Source organism: Ischnura elegans, chromosome 3 (assembly GCF_921293095.1).
Source record: "Ischnura elegans chromosome 3, ioIscEleg1.1, whole genome shotgun sequence".
NCBI lineage: Eukaryota > Metazoa > Arthropoda > Insecta > Odonata > Coenagrionidae > Ischnura > Ischnura elegans.
Window position 1 is genome coordinate 74,360,381 of NC_060248.1, and position 25,451 is coordinate 74,385,831.

Consider the following 25,451-nt stretch of genomic DNA (forward strand, 5'->3'; position numbering starts at 1 on the left):
CTCTCACCAAGGTGGCCTCACACGGCGGCAGCCGGAACCAGAATGACGTCGCACGGGCTTTTCCCAGCATTCATATTTAGCCGTCGCGTTTTCGCGCACTTGAAAATTTTCACTTTTCATTTAATCGCGAAAAATAGATATCGTCATTTAAAAATCTAAAAGTGTGAAATACGTACTCCAGGAGTAATAGCGTTTCGATTTAGGCAATAAAAAATGATCGGAAACCATCCTATTAAACAATAACTGAACAGACAGAAGAAAGAAAGCTAGTAAAAACTTAGCAAATGACATGTAAAAATGGACTAAGGACCAATATCTCATTTTCATTGTATTTCACTTGTTGCCCATATGTGTTCAATGAGGGCATTGCACCCGTTGTGGTTTTCGCTTCCACCTATTCTGTCGGTTATTCCTCAATAGTGTCTGCATTGCACGATGCTCACCAGAGTGCGCCAAAAGAGAGTGTCGTGCTCAGAATTTTTAGCATCAAAGCTGGCATGTTCGAAACGGTCAATGGAGCTATCTTTAGATACTTGAGAAAAATTATATTACTACTTCCGCAATTTGCAAATTTGCTAGGTGAAGATAGGCGCTTAAAAAATTGGCCATTCTTTTATGATACCCTGCGTATGTCGCACTGAGAAAAGTATTTTATGAACTGTTATAACAATCGAAGAATCGTTTTTGAGTCAAGCGTGCAACTTCAGAATTTTTAAAGTTATATTAACTGTTTATATTTATGATATGTTTATAGATATTGTAAACTACACTGTCATGGCTATAATGCCTCAAGGCCTATGAAGTGAATTTAATTGAATTGTAACTGCTCCCTACTTAACATTCGGTAACACGCACTGTTCCCAATTATCAGTTAACTCCAAGTTGACAGCTTTTGTCCGGCCTTGAGGTGCTACTAGATTTAAAAAGAAACTTACCTGGGGGCCTGTGTATGAAAAGAGCAACTGGTCCCAATGCAAACTGGCGTGTTGTCCCAAGATGTTATGGCTCACGCGGACTTAAACTCCAGTGAAGACTCTGCATCTAGTCGTATGCCTTCTCTCGTCTCGCTAGCTTGTTGGGAGTTTCTGCCTTTGAACTTTTTATAGCAGCGCCTTGCTACACAGAGTCGATTTCACGTCGTACCGTGACAGTCTCTAAAGTTAAAATTATCACTTTACCAAGTCTTTTTTTATGGGAATGTTAAGAAACTCCGGCCGTGGAGTGATAGCTGCTTCTCAGTAACCCGTAGTTTATATCTCTGTCATCCTAATCGGAACTATTTGGATGCGCGTTGAACTCACTGCTGCACGGTGAGGATGTCAACTTTGGAATGGCTAAGCCAGACTGTGTCCGATTTTGAAATCAATTATCAGCTTTCTTCGTAGGTATCCTCCATGCGTCTTTAATCTCTTGCTTCTCTCACTCTCCCTCTATAGGAGATAATTTCTTCGTCGTCAGCTGAATGAGTCGCATGAATGCTGGCTGTTGTTGTTTTGAGAACCCTAAGCCCCGCCCTGGATGCTCCGCTCTGGATTTCGCTTAGTGAACAATCCTCAAGGTTGAGGAAGTGACGTATAAGTAACAATGTTATCTCATATGCATACTTGGAGAATAATAATCGCGCGTGACTATTAGTCTATTTTTATCTCCTGAGTGAATCATTGCATGGCAAGTCCCAGAATCAACTAAATAAAACAATGCTCGCTGAGGCAACCTGCGGTATACCCTCCATTTGGGGGGAGGGGGGTAGAGGGGGGGGGGGGACGGCGTTAATGGGGCCGAACCATCCCCAAAATGAGTACATTTTTTAGCTTTACACCTATCTACAGCCTGACACTTAGATAAACTTTCTTAACTCGTAAAAAATCTTTTTTAAATGCCTTTGACAAGCATTTTTCGAATTAGGACCACAGTAACGCGCTGCCCCTATACATAGAATATTGAAATATGCCATAAAAATGGTCCGAAATGGAGACCATGCTAAGTATATGTATCAGGAAAACCGCATACCAGGGAATGACCGGTGAAAAATAACTCCGAAAGATGGAATAACTAGCAAGTTTTTACACTCTTGGCGATGTAGCATGGGTGAAAATTTTGATCGGTTTCCATTATCAATGTGCACCACCTAATGGTTAATTATCTACGTAAAAATGAATTATTATTAGAATGAGCTAAGCTAGAAAATTCGGCAAATTGTTTGGAAATTATATCGTAAATTAAGGGATCAATGTGCTACTCCCCTTACCCTCAGTAGACTTCTAAATCATTTAGCTGCTAGCGGAAGGTGCCCGTTGGAATTAAACAGTTGTCGAAAAAAGTATTTAAAATAGAGGTTACTATTTACAATACAATAATACCATAGAGTAAGTATATATTATCCTGCCTCTTTTCTACTTATTTTTCGTCCTCTCTTCTATAACCCATCACACGTGAAGGTAAACTGTAAAACACAGCCATACAATTAAACGTATTTTGGGAATTCCTCGGTTTTTTATGTTGATTAAACAATTAACTATACTATTTCATTATCTTTTTTAAAATTAATATCTTATTTTGAATGAATTTATTAATATTTGTTTGTCCAGAGAATTTTAATAAAACACGACCATGGTTTCGATGGTTAACCTCATCTTCTGGGGAGGATGTCGACGTTAATCTTCGTCAGCGTTCGTCAATGTATTCCTAACCAGAACACGGCATTAAGCGTCGAAACCATGGTCGTATTTTAACGAAATTCTGTGGAAAAACGAAGTTGAGTCATTCATTCAAATTGCTCGGCAAATTCCACAAATAAACCATCAACGTGATCTCTCATTTCAAGCCATCTCAAGAGCTTCCTCTTTCGATGAAAATAGCTTTCTAAGAAATCTACCTATAGTGCGTAGTTGTTACCAAGGGCAGACTATATTAATATAGATGTATATAACTTTATGTCCTTATTTTATGGACCCCATGTAACTCAATTTCCTAAGTCTGTAACTTAATGAATGTTTTAAAGAAGAATGTGGCTTTATCCAGACATTTTTTTCAATTTCCTATGAGGCCAAAATTTATTACAAATGTGGAAAAATTAATAAAATTTCGGATTATAAAATCATAGCTCCTTTTGTATTATCAGTACAAACTCCATGTAAACGGGTATAGAATTTCCAAATCAAGAGCTGCAGATATAGCTCGAAAATTTTTTGTATGAATGACCCTTATTGCGAGTAGATACTATCAAACTAGGTATAAAAATTATAGGTTGAAAATTAAAAAAAAAATCTTAACTCCCTTACACTTCCAGGGAAACTCCCCATTAACTTTGAATGAAATTTTCAAAGCAGTGTCCGCAACTTTTAGCAGAAAATTGTTTAGCTTTAATAAACCTTAACAAGAGGGATGGGAATGTATTTATCCCTGTTTTTTAGAATGTGTTTTTCTTATGAGATTTTCTAATGCCATTTTGAATTCAGGAAAGGAGCATTATTTTCTCTTTTCATTTGATATATGTGATTTTAATTTTCATATCTAGGTAGATAAGTAAATATAGTTTTTATTACATAAATATATTTTTCTCTCTGATGATATCTTCCGTAAATAATGCTGTTATAATTATAAGACAATTAATTTTTCCCTAAAATTTACAATAGCCAATTTATCCGGTAACATCGTATTCTGGGATAGGGTATAGGGTGGTTTCCTATTATTTTTTTATTACCTAAATCGAAATATTATTACTCCTGGAGTACGTATTTCACGCCTTTAGATTTTTAAATGACGATATCTATTTTTCGCGATTAAATGAAAAGTGAAAATTTTCTAGCGCGCGAAAACGCGACGCGTAAGTATGAATGTCGGGAAATCTCTCCGTGTGACATATTTCTGGTTCCCGCTGCCGCCGTGAGGTGACCTTGAGGCGAGTTGAGCGCTGATACGACGCAGGCTGCTAGCGGGTAGCTGAGTACCCTGCTGGCTGGTAGCGCTTGGCTTAAATAAGGATTACACAGGCCAACAATAAAAAAATTTTTTTTTGGTGCCGGGAGTTTTTGAGCTGATATTAACAATATGTGTGGTGCTGAATCCAAATATGATATCCGTTTTTATATAACAGTTCTACTTTTTTTAGATACGGCGCATTTTATGATTAGATTCTTTCAAATATTTGATATATTTCAGAAAATACTTTTCAAATTTAAAGCAATCTATAAATAAACTAATTCATAATCACTCTGCAATATTTACTTTGAAAATCACCTTTATACCTTTGAGAAAGGGGTTGGGGAGGATTTGGCGTGTTTGAAGAAGAGGGAGACAGGCGTACAGAGTGGAGACAGTGGGAAAATATACAACTGAGGGATGTGGGAAACCCACGGTGGAAATGGACTCTAGTAATTACTATAGAATAACGACACGTGGGAAGAATAACAGAAAAGTGGAGAAGAGTAAAAAAGGGTGGATAGGGTAAAAAGAGAGCGTGTCTTTGAAAATGGAGATGCGGGAGTAAGTAAGCAAAAAGGGGATTTCCGAAAACAAATGGTCAAATTCTCAAAGTTTTTGTAAAGCAACCTCTAAAAATGAGCTCAATTCGAAGAAGCTGAGTAAATCATTGTGATGTGCTTTGTTACATTTGTGGGGAATATACTTTAAAAGAAAATAGGAAAAACATTACAGACCTTGTGAAACGTGCGTACCTAGGATATTTTGGTATTCAGCTTGGTGACGAAGGTAAAAAGTGGGCACCGCATGCTGTGTGTAAAACATGTACAGTACATCAGCGGTAGTGAACTACAGGAAAAAGGAAAAGTTTAAAGTTTGGTGTGACAATGGTTTGGAGAGAACCAACAAACCATATTGACGACTGTTATTTTTGCATGCTAAATGTTTCGGGAATTGATCGAAACAATCGCCACAAGTGGAAATATCCAGATTTGCCTTCAGCTAGACGCCCGGTACCCCATTCAGAAGAAATCCCGATCCTAATATTTCAGACATTACGAGATGTATGTGAGGATCAATATGAGCTATGTGAACACATTCCTGATGCTATTGGCGATAGTGACAGTGACTACGAGGCAGTATCAACAAATCCTCAACTATTTAATCAAGATGAACTAGGCGACCTTGTTAGAGAATTGAACTTATTGAAGGAAGCATCTGCACTACTAGCTTCAAGGATGCATGAAAAGAATTCAATGGAACAAGGTACAAAAATTAATTTTTATCGCACAAGGGAAAAGGATCTGCTACCCTTCTTTACTCAAGAAGAAAATCTTATATTTTTTTTAGACATTAGAGGTCTTCTGAAAGGAATGGGACTACCGCAATGTGAAGCTAGTGATTGGCGTTTGTTCATTGATAGCTCCAAGCGTAGTTTAAAATGTGTTCTTCACAATGTTAACAAGTTTGGCTCAATACCAATACTCAACTGAAATGAAAGAAGAGTATGATACAATAGTATTGGTCTTACAGAAGATAAAATACCAGGGACATCGCTAGGTGATTTGTGTAGATTTAAAAATGGTGAACTTTCTTCTTGGGCAGCAATTTAGCAACACAAAATATCCTTGATCTCTGCATTTCTTCCGGGTTTCCTTCCGCGTCAGCTTGTTTGTAGACAACAACCCTTCGACCTGAAGACGCTGGTTTAAAAATTGTGAACTTTCTTCTTGGGCAGCAATTCAATGGAACAAGGTACAAAAATTAATTTTTATCGCACAAGGGAAAAGGATCTGCTACCCTTCTTTACTCAAGAAGAAAATCTTCCCTTCGACCGAGAAGAAATCTTCAGGCCCTTCGACCTGAAGACGCTGGTAGGATAGCCAGCGAAACTGTTGTCTACGAACAAGCTGACGCGGAAGGAAACCCGGAAGAAATGCAGAGATCAAACCATCGCCGCGGAAACCTACGTTCTAACACAAAATATCCTTGTTTCTTATGCCTCTGTGCTAGCAGGGACAGACAAACCACTGGATTAAGAAGGAGTGGTCAGAGAGAGAAAACTTAATTGTTGGGTAAAAACATTATTGCTGAGTCTTTAGTAAACGGGAGAAAATCACCTTACCGCCCCTTCATGTTAAACTAGGCCTAATGAAGCAATTTGTAAAGGCTCTTGACAAGGATGGGCCATGCTTCGGCTACATAAGAATAAAAATGCCGCAGATAAGTATAGAAAAACTTAAAGCTGGTAGTTTTGATGGGCCACAAATGAGACAACTTACAAAGGATCCTGCTTTGTCAAGTCAATGAATAAGATTGAAAAAAACAGTTGGATTTCATGGATTTCATTTGTTGAGGTAATAAAAAATTTTCTAGGAAATCACAAACGAGAGAATTATCTTGAGCTGGTAAACAATATGCTCACTAACTTCAAATCACTTGGATGTAATATGAGCATAAAAGTTCACTACCTACACAGTCACTTAGACAGTTTTCCTAAAAATTTAGGTGACACAAGTGAAAAACAAGGTGAATGATTTCATCAGAAAATCAAAAGAATGGAAGATCGCTACCAAGGAAGATGGGATAACCATATGATGGCAGATTACTGCTGGTGCTTAAAACGAGACTGTTTTAACAAAGTGCACGCAATAAAATCGCGCAAAAGAAGCTTCCGAAATGTTGAGTGACGTTTTTACGTCTTTTTTTCTTTAAAGTGTTTTATTTCAGTAAAAAATGTTACTGTTTGTATTCAATTTTATTGTAAAACTGTTGTAACTGTAGGTGATTAAACATTCCTATTAATAAATCAAGTCTTTATATTTTGTGGGTTTTATCATTTATGTAATTATCCCATATCATCATATTGAACATATGTTTACGTAAGTAACAACATCTGATTCTTGAAAACTAGAGCTGATAGGAAAAAATAAATATCATATTTGGATTCAGCACTCCAATTATACTTGAAATCAGCTTTAAAAGCTCCGGCACCAAAACCACTGTTGACCTGTGTTATTAATACCTTATCAAATGAAGAAAACTTTCCGACCTTAGCCAGTTTTAATAAGTGATTATTAAGACATGTTTCCCTGAGCTCTGCGCCTCATGCATGCATTGGTAACCTCAGACGACGTATAACTCCTATCTTCTCGTATAGAAACTAGGTCCCTGTGACGTCACGTGGAGTGGTATCGCATGGGCGCCAATCTGGCCCTTTTCAAATGAGGATAAAAATGGACCATTGCCATTCGTCTAAACCGGTATTTCTAAAACGAAATAATTTGTATATTATGAATACAGTAATGGTGGGTAACGAATCGCAATCAATGAATTTCGTTTTCTTTGATGAAGGAAACTACCCTATTCAGCCATTGATTTAGCTGAAAACTGAGATGGGAGTTAGGCCCACAAAAAGCCAAGGTTTTAATCGTTGTGGATCTAAATTTTAGATTCTTTATTTAACTTGGTGGTAAGAACTGTGTCTACCGCTTCCAGACGCTAACTTTTTTTCTTGCTTGTTAAAGGAGCAACCATAATCCAAAGTTTCTGGATACTTCCCCTAGAATTAGATGCGATGAAGTATTTTACATAGCATGCAATGAATTTTATCTCCTTTGTCATACAAAAGACAGGTTTACTTTGCAGTGCGTCTCACAACCTTATACATAATTATGTCAGATGTATTAAATAATTTCACCATCGATGACCTGGTATTTTCTATATATATGTGGTCCGATTCATCGTGCGGCTGAAAATTGTAAATATTTTAAATGTTTCTCTAAAACTCATTTATGAGTCGCCACAAAATCTAAATTTATGGATGGGCTAATGCTCTGTAGTAGTGTGATTGAGGCGAATTTTTTTGTAATTTTTTTCTCGACGAATATTAATATTCCCCAAAAGATTTGTCAGCTCGCATAAAAGTTTATTATTCACGTTTTATTTTTCCCAAATCGATTGATATCACTTGTCAGAGTTTTTGCATCAACAGTCGTTATTGTCGATTATTTTTTTTCGACTGTAATTGGGGGTAAGTAATTGTCGTTATAATAGAGATGTTTTACAATATCAGTATGTCCATTTTTATCAATAAGGTGACTTCCATCATCTGCGATATCTGTTGGCAGCCAGAATTTGTGCGGTATGCTCTCTAGTTTGAATTTATGTTATCTAATTTGCAGCCATTATTTTTCTCGATTACCAGTTCCATTTTTTGTTTCAGATACAGGCTAGCCGAAAGAGGTTATTTCGCCCATGGAACATGTGATAAGTTCTGCCCGTTCTTCCAGGTGAAGCTAGTGCTTTATCGCTTATTCGGCTCTTCTAGAAGAGGAAAAACGTAAATATCAATAATTACACCCTTTTGGTTTCACGATAGTGTTATGCATCAAAACGTAGTGCAGTTAATTTTAAGGGTAATTTCCTAAGTATATTATGGTGTATTCTGGGCACATATCAACTTTCATCGGCGGTTTAAAACTATTGGTGGAAAGCAATTTAGCTTCGTTGAAAATTGTTTTATTTTTCCTTTTAATGTAACTATTTCCCTTACGATATATTCCTTTCCTTTTAATACAACTTATAAATATTTTAACTGTGCACGATTTCAAGTATGTGAATAGACGATGTACGGAAGCACGCGAGAGTGAATCATCATGTTAACTAATAAAAGATTACCTTAGTTGTATACTTAAGTTGCAAATCATAAATTCAACTGTGAGGGCAAATATACTATATATTTTATCCTTTCGAACTGCTGCGTTACTTTCACATCGCATAATTAAAATATTTCATCATGGAAGGCCAGGGGTCTCCAAACTATGGCCCGCGGGCCATATCACGTCCGAAACATAATATCATCCGGACCGCCAAGCAAATCCTTGTGTGTTGGTTACAATTGTCTCATCTAATCTGGAGCCTGATTTTAATGAATGATTTTGAAGTCAGAACGGCAGTATCATTCGTCACATTAATATGGTTGCATAAAACTAAAGGCGGAAACCGATTCACTTTACCCTGATTTTTTCAACAGTATATTTTTCCAAGTTTATACACTACTTTTTAATTAAATTACTGGAACAGATTTGTTTTATTTTTAAAATTTTTATTCCTTCGACCCGCATAAATGAGGGAAATATATAATGAGACCCTTGCATAGAAGAGTTCGGAGACCCCTCGTTTAGGTAGACATGCAGCTTGCAATAACGGAGCAGTGCTACCATCTTGGTGAGTTTCATAGTGGTGTTTGAGAGGGGCACCTCTGTTGGCAGAATGGTGTTACATTTATAACTCCATGGTTGGCCAGCAAAAACTGCGGTTTGACGGACACCCGCCTACTTGTGCGGTCGTAGCACCTTGTGGGAAAGTTCATACGTATCCAAAAGCAGCCCACTTACGAGTTCTATCAAGGGCAGATGTACTTTTTGGTGCAGAAATACACAGGATGAAAAACCAACGCCCGACCGCCTAGACAGCTGGGACTGTAATGGTGTACACTAGGGTATCTCGTTTTAGAGCTACTTTTCTCTGCATAATTGAAAAGCCTGGCAGATGTTGATTTTACATATTTTTAAAATCTATTTTTTACATTAGTTATTAATTATGATTTTTGCCGTGGAGACTTGAAATTTCGGTATAAAAAAGAGGCCTAGTCCATATCCATTCAGGCAACCGAAGAAAATATCTTCCAAATTACAAATCATAGTCATATTTAGGGACGTTCAAACAACGTCAAGAGTTCTTGTACATAGATCTATGGCCCTGCTGATAGCATTACTGTTGTGTTCAAACCGTGGTCGCTTTGTAAGTTAAAGTGTGCATTTCAACAAGTTATTTTTCATTGTGATTATTAAGAACTAAAGCCGTTAAGCCTGAATCTGCCATTGGAATGTATATATTCTTTATCCGCATTAGTATCCGCATTGATAAGAGTCAGTATTATCCCTCCTTAACTACTCCATTCCTTTCAACAGGCTAGAAAGACAACCAGAGGCTTACGAAAGGTTTTGAGTGTGCCTTGTTTTTTAATGCTCCCAGACTCGGGCAGGTTCAATCATGTTTTTGTCGTCGTCTAAATTGTTTCCTTGTCTGATATCTATATACAGGGTGTCCCATTTATCTTGACCACACGAAATGACTTTTTGTCCAGATGCAAATTCAAAAATGTGTCAAGCAAATGTTCCTTAGCCGTCAGGGGGACATTAATCAGCATGATTACCTTCCTTGTAGCTTTGTTATTTACAAATATATGAACAGGAGGAGTTATAGGAGAGGAAATGAATTGCCGAATAAAAAATATAGGGTGCCATTTAAAAAGGGCATACCGCTGTTCATATCTTTGTAAATAACAAAGCTACAAGGAAGGCAATCATGCTGATTAATGTCCCCCCTGACGGCTAAGCAGGGGCGCCGACTTATAAAAAATATTGGGGGGGCCCATATCGGGAGTCTTACCCCGGGAAGAGGTTAAATTCAAAGTGTGTCTCAGCACCGTAACACTATCATAATTCACACCACTTGTTTTCAGTTAACCTGCTTACTACCTTAAAATTATTTGTTTTAACACATTATTGAATGCATTTTAAAAGGTATCTATCGTCAAACATGGGAAAATACCAATATATTTTTTGTGATTTCCCCAAAGCATAATATAACTTAATTATTTTCTTGAATTATTGAGGGGGCTCAGCCCCCCCTAACGAATCTTTGAGGGGGCTCGGGCCCCCTCAGGCCCCATGGAGTCGGCGCCACTGCGGCTAAGGAAAATTTGCTTGACACATTTTTGAATTTGCATCTGGACAAAAAGTTATTTCGGGTGGTCAAGATAAATGGGACACCCTGTATAGGTAAATAAACGATCTACGGCCGTTTAAGAATCGAAAGAAAATAAATTCCCCAAGAAAAGTTATATGATGAGATTGGGGCGATACACAACAATTTAAACTGGAACTCAATAAAACAAACAATTACGCAAGCTAACTCACTCACCTAGCAGATTTGCCTTGGGCAACAAATTCACACTTAATCACACACCCACTCAGGTTTACGAAGCTGCCGCTTACGCCAGTGACCAACTCGCACCAATGGAATAGACAAAAAATATAAAATTAGGAAACGCTCGCTGCTCACACTCACCTTCCGCGCGGATTTGATCAAAGGAACAAAATTCCACGTAGGTCACAACCGCACACCCACTGAAGGTTACGAAGCTGCCGCTAACGCCAGTGCTCACATCAATGAAAAAGAAAAAAAAATATCAAGTTAGGAAATGCAAACTCCCGCACCTCGCGGATTTGCCTTAAGGAACAAAAGGGGGGAAGATCATTCCCCCGTCCTCTCCCCCCTATCCGCCTATGATGGCAAACACAAAATTATGTTCTCAAGATTGAATTTACTTTAACCAGTGTATGAAAAATGACTGAACAGCATATCGATGGCTAAGTTCTAACAACACGTACCTAAAAAATAACAACTTTTTGGGAGAGCAAAAAAACGATTAATTTTTTTAATTGGTTATAATTTTAATAGAAAGTAAATACCAAAAATACATAAAACTGAAAAAGAAGCTTACATTTGCAAACAAAGAGTTGTTTTTTTGCTTGGATTTTATTTTTTATTAACAGTATTATCAATATTATCTCAGACCGGTCAAATTTTGAGATAAGTGTTGTTGGAATCCATCGATGTATCAATTAAGGTGGACGCTGATATTTCTCAGGGGAGCTGCCCAAGATGCACCACCTGATTTGGAGCTGGACGTAGTGACTAAAGAAGAGAATTACTCTCGCAGTGGATCGCTGAAATGCCCATGTAATCCGCAAGATGTGTTATCCCAAGAATTCATGCGTCATCACCGCCGGTTCCTCACCAGAGTAAGGCTTTCGGATGTATTTTACGGCGATTGCGAACAGGAAACGAAGACTTACCCTGAGGGCAAGTGTTTATCCAAAGCTGCTCTCTTGGAAAAGTTCGTTCAACTCCTAAAACTTATTTTTTTGTATACTCCTACATTTAAGTTATTTCATAGATTTTGTAGCGATGAATGAGAAAAAATATATCTGGCGCCACAACAATTACTCGACTTGGTGCCTACCCTTGGCTCCAATGAACAATCTGTGCTCAGTTGATAACGGCGTAACTCAGGTATTCGTAATTCTTTTGCCAAATTTCATTTTTTTCGATGGTGATAGTGGATTGAGTGGGCAATGAACATTTATTCTATTCATTTTAACCATAAAAATTGAGGCTTATTTTCAAGTTTACTCTAGAAGTTCGATGCTCATCTGCGAATGCCTTCGTGCGAATATTTTTTTTTACGAATAGATGTAATGTTAAAATACTTGCTGCTTTATAGCGAGCGTTCTAACTTTACATATACCACCCATAACTTGAGTTAATTCTCGAGTTAAGTTTTCATCCTTTAGCTCTGTCAGCCATTTTATACGTACCACCAGCACAGAAAAAAACCATTTATAGCATTGTTATTCCAAAATCTCACTATAGTGTACTTAGGTGGTTGTAGAGCGCCTCGTTATCCTCGGTGACTTTTATTTTTTGTAAATATACATTTTAGCTACCCTTGTCATAACAAATGAAAGTGTTTCAGGGATAATGTTGGGAAATTTTTCCATGATGGCAATAAATAAAACTTTAAAATTTCACAGGTGAATTTTATGTCCATTTGATGTCGACCGTGTTTAAAGAATCTAATTTTAATCACCTTTTATCTCGTTTGCTTATTTCGCTAGCTCGATTGGAAAATTTTCTGGTAAATATTCCAATTCTCCACTGATATGGAAATGAGAATAAAATATTCCTGACAATTTTAATTTTTGGTCACTCTTCTTGAAAAGGTTTAACATGGCCCTTAAATAAAATATTTTTATTTAGGTCTCTCTCTGTCTCTTCTATGACGGCTACGTCATCGGAAAATCGCAGCATGCTAATTTTTCACCGTGAATTTTCGCTCCTTGCGTTTTCTCAATCAGCCTTGTCTCAATACTCGGCATATGCTAGTCTACCCTAATTCACCGCCCGATACCCTCAGTTCATCAACATCTAAATTATACTCAGAGAGTAATCTCTAGGGTGCTGTATACACTGGGCAAGGTAACACTTGCGCAGTATAGCCTTATACATATTACGAATGATTATCCTATCCCTCCAATATACGCCTATTTTCTTTAGCATTTCCACTATCCACTAACCCATTCCACTTGATCAAATGCGTTTTTAAAATCCACGGAGCAGGCATTGACGTCGTAGTTACACTCTAGACTACTCCCTACAAGGGACCTCATAACCGCTCTCGCATCACGGGTTGTTCTTCCTTTTCTGATGGTCGCCCAAATCCTCCTTTGCACTCGCCTCCATTCGTGTGATTCAAAACCGTTTCAAAAATCTTCTTCTACCGCCCTTCCCTATATTTTTCACCCTGGATATTTCAACGCCCAACTTTGCCCTACCATTCATACCAAGTAAGGGCTCTTTTGATTTCCGCTTCCAAGATTCCTAGACCAAGGTCATCGTCCTCCACGACAATTTCGCCCTCTATTATGAATATTTCCTGCCTGTTCCTGATGACGTACAGATCCTCTATGTATTCATTCCATATGCCCTGAAACTCGTCTCGCCTGGATAGCATCCTTCCATCTATAGCCTTAATTTTTGACATGGGTTGACCTCTATTGCCTACCAGCAGCGACTTAACCTAAGCGTATAGCGCGTTCACCTCTCTTTCCTTCTGGACTTTTTTTTGCATTTCCTCTCGCTGTCTTTTCCACCAAGCTTCCCTTACTCTCTTGCTTACCCGCCGTAATCAATTATTTATCTCCCCATGTATTCTTTTGCCATGCTCTGTGTCTATGTTCTCTCAATTAATTCAATTTCTTTTATCATTTCATCCTTTATCCAAGGATTATTTATCGAAATAAATAACATTAGACATATCTTATGACACCAATAGCTACCATTCTACGTCCATGGGATCATTTTTTTACTACTCCTAGGATACATTTTAGACCTGTGCCAAAAGCATATGCTCATAAATTTCTCGGTGGTATTGAGAAATTGGACAGTGTTAAGGTTTAGAAACTACTTTATACGAATCCTTGTGCATGTAGTTTATGACGGCTAATTTTGGGGATTTTTTTTTCAATCTTATACGGTCGTTCCTAATAGCACTTATGTATTGCAGGATTCCGCCGTCCGCCAATATATGAGGAAAATATAAGTCTGTCACGGCCATATATCCAGTACGTCGACCGCGATGAATATTCTTTGTATCTAAAGGTGAGCTCTGAGAGCACAAAAAATGTATGGAAGCGTGGTATCTCTAATTTTGAGAATAAAAAAATTGGCGGTTTCTCCAAGCAAGCTCGCAATGTGCCAAATACAAAAGAATCGCCGCTTCCTCAAACTGGAGCCCAACAGATTGGAACATGTCGCTTGGTCAATCCCCCTGGAATTAGCTACGTTCCTTCAAAGCCTCCCGGTTTGAACGTCGAAGTTCCTGAGTTTTATCCTCGGCAGGACGACATGACGCTTGGGCAAGAAGTATCGAGGCCGTATTTCCCATCAGGTTCATTTGCTGATTTTCCGAAATCCCTTTTCCCGTACATAGGTGCTGCAAATGAAGATAGAAAAATATCTTTTAATACGAACGTCAATTCTGTCAATAGCCCTGGACATGTCTCTGCGGCACAAAAGCATAACTCTCCTCAACATTGCATGCAGTCGGATTTCCGAGGACAAACACTGAAGCAAATCCAGCAAACTTATTTGCAGAACCAAGCACTTCACGCTTTACAGCAGCAGCAACAGCAGACTTTACAGTCTCATCAGCCTCAGCCGCATAACCTTCCCAGTAATTACGTGATCCCGACAATGCAGAAACCCCAATCTCCAGTTTTCACTGGATCTGAGCAGCCTACCGTTTCTGGGCGGCAACCTATGACTTCCGGAACGTCACTGGAGCATCAAATGTGGATGGCAAACTTTCTGAGAATCTACTACCAGCAGCAGTACTATCAAGCATTGTCTCAAATGGATCAATCGATGCATTCTATATTCACTCCTTCAAGTCTTCAGTATAATACATCGGAATTGGCGAGTCAATTTCCCCCTAAAACTAATTACGAGCAGAAATCACCTCCCAAAGAGCCACAAAAGGGTGATTCAACAATAAATGATGTCTTATTGATAGATAAGCCGATGGTAGAGGAAAAAGACGAGCCTAGCTCGTCTCCGCCGAAGAGCATACCAGTGTATCAGCGACCTCCTGAATCTTACAATTTCACTCTAAACGACAATAATAGTCGTCGACGGAATGGGAGTGGTGGAGGAGGTGGTGGGGCTGTGTTGGCCAACTTGATTGTTTTGACCAAGGGTGGAGGCCGATGGAAGAGCTCTCGGCACCAGGTCCCGGACCATGGTCCCAAAGAAAAAATAGTAAAAGATAATAATTGCGGTAAATTAGAGAAATCGGAGATTCCTGGATATGACGCTTTGGACGATAAAGGAGTGAAGTCAAGTGCAGCTAGCTGTCTGCCAGATATTTCCGAAAACTTATCACTAATTAGCTCCCATGAAACTTCATTAATTGATAGCAATCGAAATGAGGATACGTCTGAAGGAATATCAACTATTGTATTTGAGTCTAGCTCGGCCAGTAGCGTAGTTAATGTTGAAATGCCTAACAATGCTTCTACAGTCTCGCCAGATACAATCGACTTCACCGAAGCGTACAGCCCCAGTGCGGGAGGCGGTGGAAGTATAGAAAGCGAATTTACAATTCAGGCTCATTTGTCAGATGATAGGAAAGGTATCGGTAAAACAATGACGTCAACGCCCATCAAAGACGGGATTTGTGAGGTAGAAAATGCTGACTCGTTAAAATGGCCCGATTTAACACTTCACGACGAAGATGTGGGATTAGGTGAAGAAATAGCTGATCAAAAGAAAAGAAATGAGGAAGTTGTTGTTCAGGATACTTCAGCTGAACGAAGTGTGAAATTAGTACAAGCGAGTAAGAGTCTGGAGCTCAATTTTCTCCAGGCTAGTATGATAAAGGAAACTATATCTGATCCCTCTTTTCCTCCGATACGAAGTAAAAAATCTCGTAGTTCTCGTTTGAAGTCTGCGGAATCTGTCTTGGCGCCAGCATTAAATGTCTCAAGCCATCGTCGGTTGTACAGCGACGTTTTGTCTACCAGAGCAGGAATTGTGCCATCCAATTGTACGAAACCCCCGGCATCAGAGGCATCATCAAGCATAGATAGCTTAGAAAAACGTTTTAAAGAGTTGGAAATACTGGCGATTGAGCAGTATCAGTCTCAGTCATCCCTAGACAGTGTTTCTCGGATTTATCACGACTTAGAAATGCAGGCTGTGGAACAGTACCGATCCAGCTGTGAAAGCGAGACGAAGATAGTCGCAGAGCGAAGTCCAATCTCTGTGAAAGAAGGATCCACAGCGCCCGTGAAAGAACTAATGTCTTCCAATTCTCTAAGCCTTGATGATGCCAAAAGGAGGCCTTCTTCGTCACGTGCTGGTCCTAAAGAAGGTAAATACTTAAATTTTAAGCGAAATAGAGTATAATGCCAATGTTTATAATGCTCCTGAAAATATTCTATAAACATTATATTGCCGTCATATTTCTCTTTCGCCAAACTAATTTTGCTATCCTTTTCCATTCCTGTATTATAAGCATGACATTCCAATCTCCACCTCAAATTTCATGGATCAGAGTTTGAGATTTTTCTCAACGCTGTTTTCCTTATCATTTCCGTGTTTACCCTAATTTTTCCTTTTTGAATCGAATTCTTCGGCCATTTTATCCTTTGTATAAATTCAATAACAATTTAAAAATTATGTCAGCCACGTGAACTTTCATATGTACATAGTCTTTTTATGTCGCTTTTGTCCTTTTTTCCTGCTGAAATGCGTTTTTAAGTTCAACTTTATTCTTTTAACCCACTTATGTTCTGATGCATTTTGAAATGCGCTAAGAACCCCTTGCTTTATGCCATCCTCTATTGAATATGATTTTGAGCATTAAATAATTTGGGGCTTACGTCTGGGCGTAGTGGATAATTTGAGACTGGAAAAGTCTATTTTCTAATTTGCGTTTGTCGTGGGTGAAAGAGTAGCACGACCTGGATAATTTTTACGATTTTCATTGCCAACCTTGAAATTGTCTAATACTTTCAATAAATTTGAATTCCTCCAGCCATTGGCCTTCATGATGGATAGGGAGGTGTAGTTACGCGAGTATCCTAAAGGTTAGCCGGTTGACCCTAGAGGCTATATGTATATTGTTGGCCCGGACTACTCGGCGAGCCGAATTGTTCGGGTGTAAACTTTCGATATTTCCGACAGCCAGTTGAAAGCGGGCGGGTGTGGAACGTACCGAAGTCGCCTTGTAGGGCTCAATAGTTGAGACGCTGTGATAAACAACTCACTTTGCCCTCCTTTCCCCGTGTTCACATATCATGTCTTAAGCTTACACAAGAAGTGTAGAATCCAATTAAAATTTAATTTGCATAGTGCACCTTACGTTTTATGTATTCATTAATTTTTATTCACGCCGCCTTAAATAGCGTAACTAGTATTGTGTATCTTATATTTGATTCACTCTCCTTTAACTTTTAATACTGATTAATTTTTAGGTGTCCATGACAATGATCCCGCCTTAATAGCTCCTCCACAGGACCCAGTGGTGATTTTGCACGAAGTTAAAAACAATGAAAACTTCAAAGCAGCTATATCTTCAACCTCAATTGATGTGGTCACGAACAAAACAGAAATCGTAAAAACACACTCAGTGGATGGTATCAATGCTGAACATCAACCAGTTGTTAAAAGCGAAACTGAATTACTCGCTAGGGAAGGGAAACCGCCTGAAGAAGTTACGTCACAAGTTTCATGCCCAAATATCTCGTCTCACCGCCTCAGAAATAAACCCTCCAAAAGTGTTTTAAAGGCTAATAAAACAAAAAATAAGGGTAAATGCCATCAACCCGACCAAGGATCTACGAATACGGGTGGATATAATGGAAATGCCGGTGGAACACAGACTAGTGGAGGGGTACCAACGAAATCAACCCCAAATCAACTTCCCACAATTTCTCAGCCGGTTAATCGGGAAGGATCCACCGGAAGACTTAGCAGTGCCCTGCACGAGGCCCCAAACGAGCAGCGGACCCAGGTAATGGAAGAATAAACACGTTACCCCTGCTTTATTTTGGAGGATATTAGTTTCCTTATTTTATTTCACGGCGTGAAGTCATTTAGGAATTTTGCGAGTGCATTTATATGCCACTCCTTTTCATTTAGAAGAACGAAGTTATAATAAGGAAAAAAATTTATTTAAAATTATGCCACTTGGATAAAATCTCGGCGTGATTCTCCAAATTTTCTGGGTTTCACTGCGTTCAGTTTTGGTTGAGGACGGCTTTGCCGGTGATTCTACTCATCGTCAACCAACACTCGTACGGTGAAATTCGGACAAATGAATAGCTATGAAAGACTCCGCGGGAATGTGAGTAGCAAATTCTTGGAATATGAAGCTCATTCAAATCACGGATCTCAGGCAAAAGTAAGCTTCTTGCATAAGTAAGTTTCTTAAAAGTAAGCTTAAAAGTAAGCCTCTTCCTTGCAAAAATTAAGTTCGTGTTTCTTTTACCCTGCATTTATAATTTAGTTTGGAGGATGTCACTGCTGAGTAATGTTACAAGTGAAATCTTACTTTTACTCGTATTTAGATTTGACCATTCACTTAATTTTCTACTTTGAGATCTTTACTTTCTTAACGTGATGCATCATTCCCGCTTGATCGGCCGAACTTAGTGCTTTCCATGTGATAATATTTGGTTAAAACATACATTGTCATCATTTAATTTTCAGGGTATGTAGAGTGTTCGGTCAAATTTCACCTTTATAACAAGTAGAAAAAATATAGTTACCCTTGAAAAAATACTGGCGTAAATTTTATTGGCTTATATTCATGTGCGGATCGTCTGAATAACTTGAAAACCTCCTAGGGCTGTACGACCTTGTTGGGGTCACGGTTGGAACATAACAAATAAAAGTGACTTAACTATGTTCTCTATACCTAATGTCTTCATAAGTGACATTTTCACGTGGAAATGTAGACTTTTTTCTAATTAAAAATATTTAATATAGAATTCCCTTATGCAAATTTTTATCTTGAGGTTGGACACAAATTATGGGGCCTAAGGGCAAAGTGATTCATAAATAAATCTTGCCATACCTAAAATGAAGTGCACAATAGTTTTTTTTCCGAGTTGCCTGTCAAATCTCACCAAAATCGCATTAGTGTTTGTGCTTTTGAGTTCAAAATGTCACCACTGAAGACTGTAGTGGTTCTGAAATATGTCTGGTTAATATGACTATTAATGGTTTTTAGGTAATAATAGGAACTCTAGCTTGATTGGTGCGTTTTAAGGGTCTGTAACATGTAATCTATAGCTCATGTCATTAAGGGACCGCGCTTATTTTTGCTAGCGTGCCTCATACCACTGTCATTCGAAGTCTGATAAATTATCACTAAAATGCAATTTTATATCTCTATCTTCCCCGAGGCCTCTACCACGGCTGGCACCAAATCCGAAGGCAGGAAAGAGAGCCCCACTCAAGGAAAAGGTACAGGGGTTCCAGAGGCCTGGGTTCCAAATCTCGTCCACGATGATAATCCTAACAAAAGTGGAGAAAACGCAGATAAGAATTTATCTGACCGTGTCAAAAACAAGAGCGCTGGTAAGAAAGGCGCGAGCATTGAAAGTAATAAGAGTCAACGAACATCCAGCAAAAATAATTTGGCCCAAGGAGCTACCCAAACATCTCAGACTTGCACGTTGCCTGGTAACTGTAATAAAAATTTAGGAAAAACGGTATCAGCGAGTAATTTAAATGAGAAACCGGGCGGGCGTGGTAAGAAGAAGGCTGTCAAAGACCTAGGGCTTGGAGCAGAAGCCAGCGTACCGGAGGCTAAGTTGAAAGAAAAGTCCAAGAGCTCATTGGAAAAGAGTGCTTCAACGGAGGATAATAGGAATAAGAGTGATCGTAAGAAGAAGGATGCTTTGGGCCAAAAATCGAAAGAATTGGAATCGCTGTTGACGCCGACTCAGTTAATAGATAAATTGCGATGCGGAGTGACAGAGAGCTTGTCGGTGGAGCAAAGAGGCCAACGTTCCGAGGCGAAGACTGCTTTGAGAAATTTAGTGGCTAAATCTTGCGAAAATTTAAAGATTTCTGCCGTTAAGGATGGCTCGGATAAAGACAAATGCAAATATTCTAAGAAAGAAAAATCCTTGGATCAAGTAATTGAAGAAGCTAAGACCCAATTGTTGCTAACAAAATCAAAGAAAAACTCGGAGCATTGTGAGGTAGAAAAAAATGTAGGTGATAAAAATGATTCTATTGGCGATGACAGTAAGAGAGGCTCCAACAAAAAGAGGAGGAGAGGTAACAGACGAAGAAATAGAAAGGCCCTTCAGCAAGAAACTGGTTTAGATGCAGAAGCGACGAAAGCAGTTGAAAACCACTGCGAGAACACGTTGGAATTTGGGAAAGGAGATACCCATCGAGAGAATATGATTGAATCAGTGGATATAGATAGCTCGGTAAACCAGAACGAGCCATTTAACGCCAAACTCCACGTTGAAAATCAGTCTATCTCGATGCCTTGTGCTCGCAACTCATTGCAAAACATTTCACTGGAGAAAAATGGAATCGCCGACAAGGCTCACGAGGATACTGCATCTAACCCTATTAAGTGTTCCTCAGAGTGTGGAATTTTTGAGATTCATGATAAAGGTGTTTCCGGAAAGAGGAAGAAAAGAAACAGGAAAGCAAAGGCTAGTAAGAGTTCAGAAGATGTTTTCCCTCTTAATATCAGCGGAGACCTATCTCACGTTCCAAAGTCCACTCTGTTATGCAATAAAATGATCGACAATAAGAAGCTTCCTATCCTAGCTGACGATATATCTTGCCAAGAAAACTACCGACAACCGTCCAGAAGTATTTCTGCAAAAACTCTTAAGGACTGTGATGAAGTAGAAAAATTGCCATCAGAAAACTGCACCGTAGAATGCAATCCTAATACGCATTTGACGAAGAAAAATTCTTCTATCGAATTTGAATTTTCTGTCTCTCCTCCTGAAACTATGGATGAACTGCACTGTGACCATGATGAACTTTTGGGGCCAGAAGATATCTCGTTAAACCTCGGATGTTCTTCTACAGTTGGTGAAATGGCGGCGCTAATATCTAGACGCATTAAAAGAGGTAAAAAGTCAAAATTGCAGAAGAAGCGTTTGGTTCAAGATAACCTCGGTTGTGAGATATTCGAAGATTGCAATCCTTTAAACGATGTCGGTGCTACCGGTAGAGGGTCTGAGAACGCTTCCTTCATGACGATGGGCATTGGTTGTCGCAGTTCAACTATGGGGGATGAAGATATTGAAACGCAGCTTTTGATTCCGAGTTTATGTGAAGATCCATGTCCAGAAAGTATCTGTGATTATGAATTTGCTAAAATCAACGTCGAGGACAGTCCTTTTCGTTCAGTGGAAATACAATCATGCGAGGATAACATCGAGTCACATTTGGGTTGCGAGAAGCGTGTAGACACTGTGATTGAATTTGGAGAAAATTCTGGTTCCAGTTTCGTTCCCTTAGGGAGCCATTTTGGAAGCTCAGCCCATTCTTCCGTCATCGTTAATGCTCCAACTTTACCCAACCAGGGTATGATGTCTCAATATACTTCCATGTCGCTGTCGAGGACTTCAAATGAATCGACGCCAAGAACACCCCAGTCGACGGAATCTGGCAAGTCGACCTCTTCTTCTCCATCTGTCCTCAGTAAATTGATGCGTAGCTCCAAGAAAACACGAAAGTCAAAAGCCGCTGGCTCGGGTGGAGTATGCAGTCGATCTCCACCTTCGTGTGCCCTTCAATAGTTCCACGACGCTTCGATGAGAGCGTCACAATTTAGGTACGTGGTATCTGAAATTTTCTCGACGAACGCTTAGGATATAGAATTCTCAGGTTTGCAAACTGAGTTGTCAGCAGGATCTATGGTATTGATTGATCTATGGTACCATTCGGTTGATAAAATCAAGGATTCTACATCCACTCTAGGGGTGTGTTTTTCATTTATATCGTTAAATTTTGTTATTAATCCTAAGCTGTCGGAATCATGTTTAGGATTACCCAAGGGTTGTTAACTTATGCATTGAAAGTTGATACAAAGAAGTATTTTATGAAGATGGAATTGTGTAGCTTTTCCACAGATGCGACCAATTCCTCAATCATAATAATTTTTGGCTCTAAAATAATTTTAATCGTTCACTTTGTCTTCTATTTATGGCCCATCGGGGGTTGAAAAGACTTCTCCCCTTCTTTTGTTATATGTAATTTTTTAAGTTGATGCTACATTGATTTTGATCAGCATAAGATTTTCATCATATTAAAGGTGTGAGTAGTTTTGATTAAAATGTGTTATGACACGATATAAAACGCATTTTCTCAAAGCAATGATACTGTTTCTAAAAGATAATTTAACGATCCAAAGCGCATTTTCTGCGCTCTGTGAAAGTTTACCTTCCTGAATTTTCTATAAAGTTATGTTACTACTTTTGTTTATGATAAGACGGCACTTAAGCCATTTTCTCAAGGCAATAGAAACCTATGGTACACTACTGTGCCTCTGTGACACCATGCGCTTGGCGTCTTACGTAAGTTCATGATGAGATATTTATATCTTCGATATTCAACTAGAATCTCAAAAAAATGCCACTCTTCTTTTACATTACTTACAATGAAAACGTTTTTCAGCTTCTACGTTCCTAACACTTGCCCTGCGAAACCTCTGTCTATACAAATGATTAAGTCACATGCGAAGTTTAAAAAAGTTTTATTTAAACTGATAATACGCATATACAAGACAATGCCATGATATGGTATAAAAAAGTTATTACTGTGGTTTTGCAATGTTAGGCAGTGCGGACGGGCCCGCAAGGGGGGGGGGCGCCCCCTGAGCCCCCCGTATGTATCCGCCACTGATCCCCGTTGCATGAAATCCTCAATCAATACACATTTTTGCTACTCAAACACGATATTAATAACCTTTCCGTTGTTGAAGGTTCGTTTGCAATTTTGGCTTCGTTTGCTTGGTGATATTTGGTGGATTCATTTTTGTGGTTGTAGCTTCGTCTTGGATGCGTCCTATTGAAATATCCAACTTATCTAATCTCGAACCGCAATGATTTAAAATATCCATTTCTCTTATCGGCGTAAAGGTCGAGGCGTGTCAAAGCTGAAGACATTCAGCAAGTTTGTGGTTGTCGCTCCACAGTTCACATTTGGCGGGAGAAAATAAAGAGAAATTGAAAAAGTTCGAGGGTGTGAAGGATAAGGTTTAAGTTCCTAGTTGCTAAAATTATTCTTGGTGCATGGCAATAATATCAAAAGGGGAAGTACATACAATAAATAAATAGTGGTTTGGAGATTTCGAGTCTTGTAGACCAGTTCTTATTCATACCGTAATTTGACTAAATTCCTAAAACTCTTTTCTCATCTGCAATCATACATATCTTTTTACTATAGGGACCTGCAGACGAACGTTTTTTCTCGAACTCTCCTCTCATGAATACCTGAGTTCGTGCTGGTACCCGAACGGATTACGAAACAGGGAAAATCCCTTCGAAAGATTCAACTCGCTCCCGGACCCACACTCTTTCTTTCCTATAGGCCGTTTTACAGGGGTGCACGTAATTGCGCAATCTGACCGTTGTACGAAGTCAACGCAGTCAAAGTTGTGTCGTGTAAAGCGGTTAGTTGCTATAACGCATAAGAGAATGCATGAATGGGAGGGAGATGTCAAAATAGTCCCTGTTTTAATGTCGCTCGTGCATTCGCGCAATTGCACGACATAAACAGAAATTCATTCTGCTCTAACCAGTGCAATTACGTGTCCCGTGTAAAACAGCGTAATTAGGGTTGTTCGAGGGCTGGGCTAGGAAGAAAAACGGCAAGTCAATAATGGCGTTCCAAGAAAAAATTTGCGCAGAAACTCGTGAAATTAACGCGAAAATTAGCATGAAACTTGGGTACACGCAGTATCGTACTCAATTTTTTCATGCTCTTTTGTGTTTTGTCATCTCAACCGGTGAATCGTGTAAGAAGTCATCTCCGGGTGAAAAATAACATGGATGCAGTGTCTAATTGGGAAGTTCACTCGGGAAAAGACGTTGATGCCGTCTAAGAAACTAACCCAATTTCAGTACCGTGAGGGTGGCAGTTTGCTATTCAGTATTGGTTATTCAGAAGAAGGATAGATGGCGTCGAGTTCGCGTCAATTCTTTTCTCTGCCTCAGACCACGGTCTTAGAAAAAGAGACCTGTGAAAGTAGTTTTTTGAAAAGTGCTTGATTTAAATGTATAACTATTAATTTTACGAGCCTTAAATCCGGCATGAAATAAATTTGGCATGATGTTCAAGATAGTATATTATCTATAACCGTGATTCCACCTTATATTGCAATACCATTACTCAAAATAAGATTAAGTAATGAAAGTTAATTATGACTTGCTAGCATGCCAGTAAAGATTTTTTAAGGAATTTTATGGAGCACAATATCGGGGTTTCAACATTTTTTTCTGTACATGCCCGGTCGTTATGCCACAGCTTTAATCTATCTGCGTACTGACTAGTGATACAATACATGCACATTTGAGACTAGAGATGGGTGAACGTGACGTTCTTATTGCGTTAATGATTTTCCAGCTTTACTGTGTGCCTCACTCCGTTTTTAACGTATCTTTAAATCAAAATAATGACTGTACTAAGTGCCTTCATTTCTTTGCCAGGTTGCTGTTTACTTCAAACCATTTTATTTGAAAATGAAAGGAAGATATCATTCTTCTAGCTGAAGACTTTATTTGAGTTTGTACTACTTAAGTTCATTATTCTTTTAAATTATTTTTTACGATCAATTTAGTTTGTTCATTCAATGTTCTCCTGCTTTTAGGGAAATAAAAATTATACATTTCTCTTATTTCTAATCATCGTTCTTTGCTTCCAATGTATTTTCTCTATGTTTTTGGATTCAATATTTTTCGCACGATATCAATAAATCACTGTGTTTTCGATTACCTGACTTGCATTATTTCTTACTTGTTGCTGTAATTTTATCCAGAGGAATATAGGAACCAGGAACTCTGATGTATTGGACGGACGCAAAATAGTTTAGTTACCATTCCCACCAGCTATTTGGGTTCCATGAGCGAAATTGATTTCCTTTGTCCATCAGCATTTTTCTTTAACGAGAAGTGAGCTTTTTTTGTTACCTCAGGAAACCATAAGTCTTTCTCAATTTGAATTCCAGATGCACGGTAGCAAGTGAATACAAGTGGGACCCTATTGAAAATCATTTTATTTTGCGGAATGAGATTTTTTGGCGTAAGCTAGATTGTGAAATCTTCAGTTATTTACCATTAAATCAG

At 38.7% G+C, this 25,451-nt stretch overlaps 1 protein-coding gene across 2 annotated transcripts in view; it reads left to right on the plus strand.

Annotated features, from left to right (window-relative positions):
* Positions 1 to 25,010, plus strand: part of LOC124156022 — a 31,577-nt gene extending 6,567 nt beyond the window's left edge. Inside the window, exons 2-7 of one of the 2 annotated variants that reach the window (XM_046530303.1) lie at positions 8,147 to 8,263; positions 11,642 to 11,856; positions 14,120 to 16,486; positions 17,592 to 18,130; positions 19,527 to 21,940; positions 24,816 to 25,010. In XM_046530303.1, the coding sequence (XP_046386259.1) occupies positions 8,147 to 8,263; positions 11,642 to 11,856; positions 14,120 to 16,486; positions 17,592 to 18,130; positions 19,527 to 21,905 (5,617 nt within the window). In that variant the 3' untranslated portion in view covers positions 21,906 to 21,940; positions 24,816 to 25,010. Of the gene's footprint in view, positions 1 to 8,146; positions 8,264 to 11,641; positions 11,891 to 14,119; positions 16,487 to 17,591; positions 18,131 to 19,526; positions 21,941 to 24,815 lie in introns of those variants that run through there. The other variant, XM_046530304.1, reaches the window with a different exon arrangement.
* Positions 25,011 to 25,451: the final 441 nt, after the last annotated feature.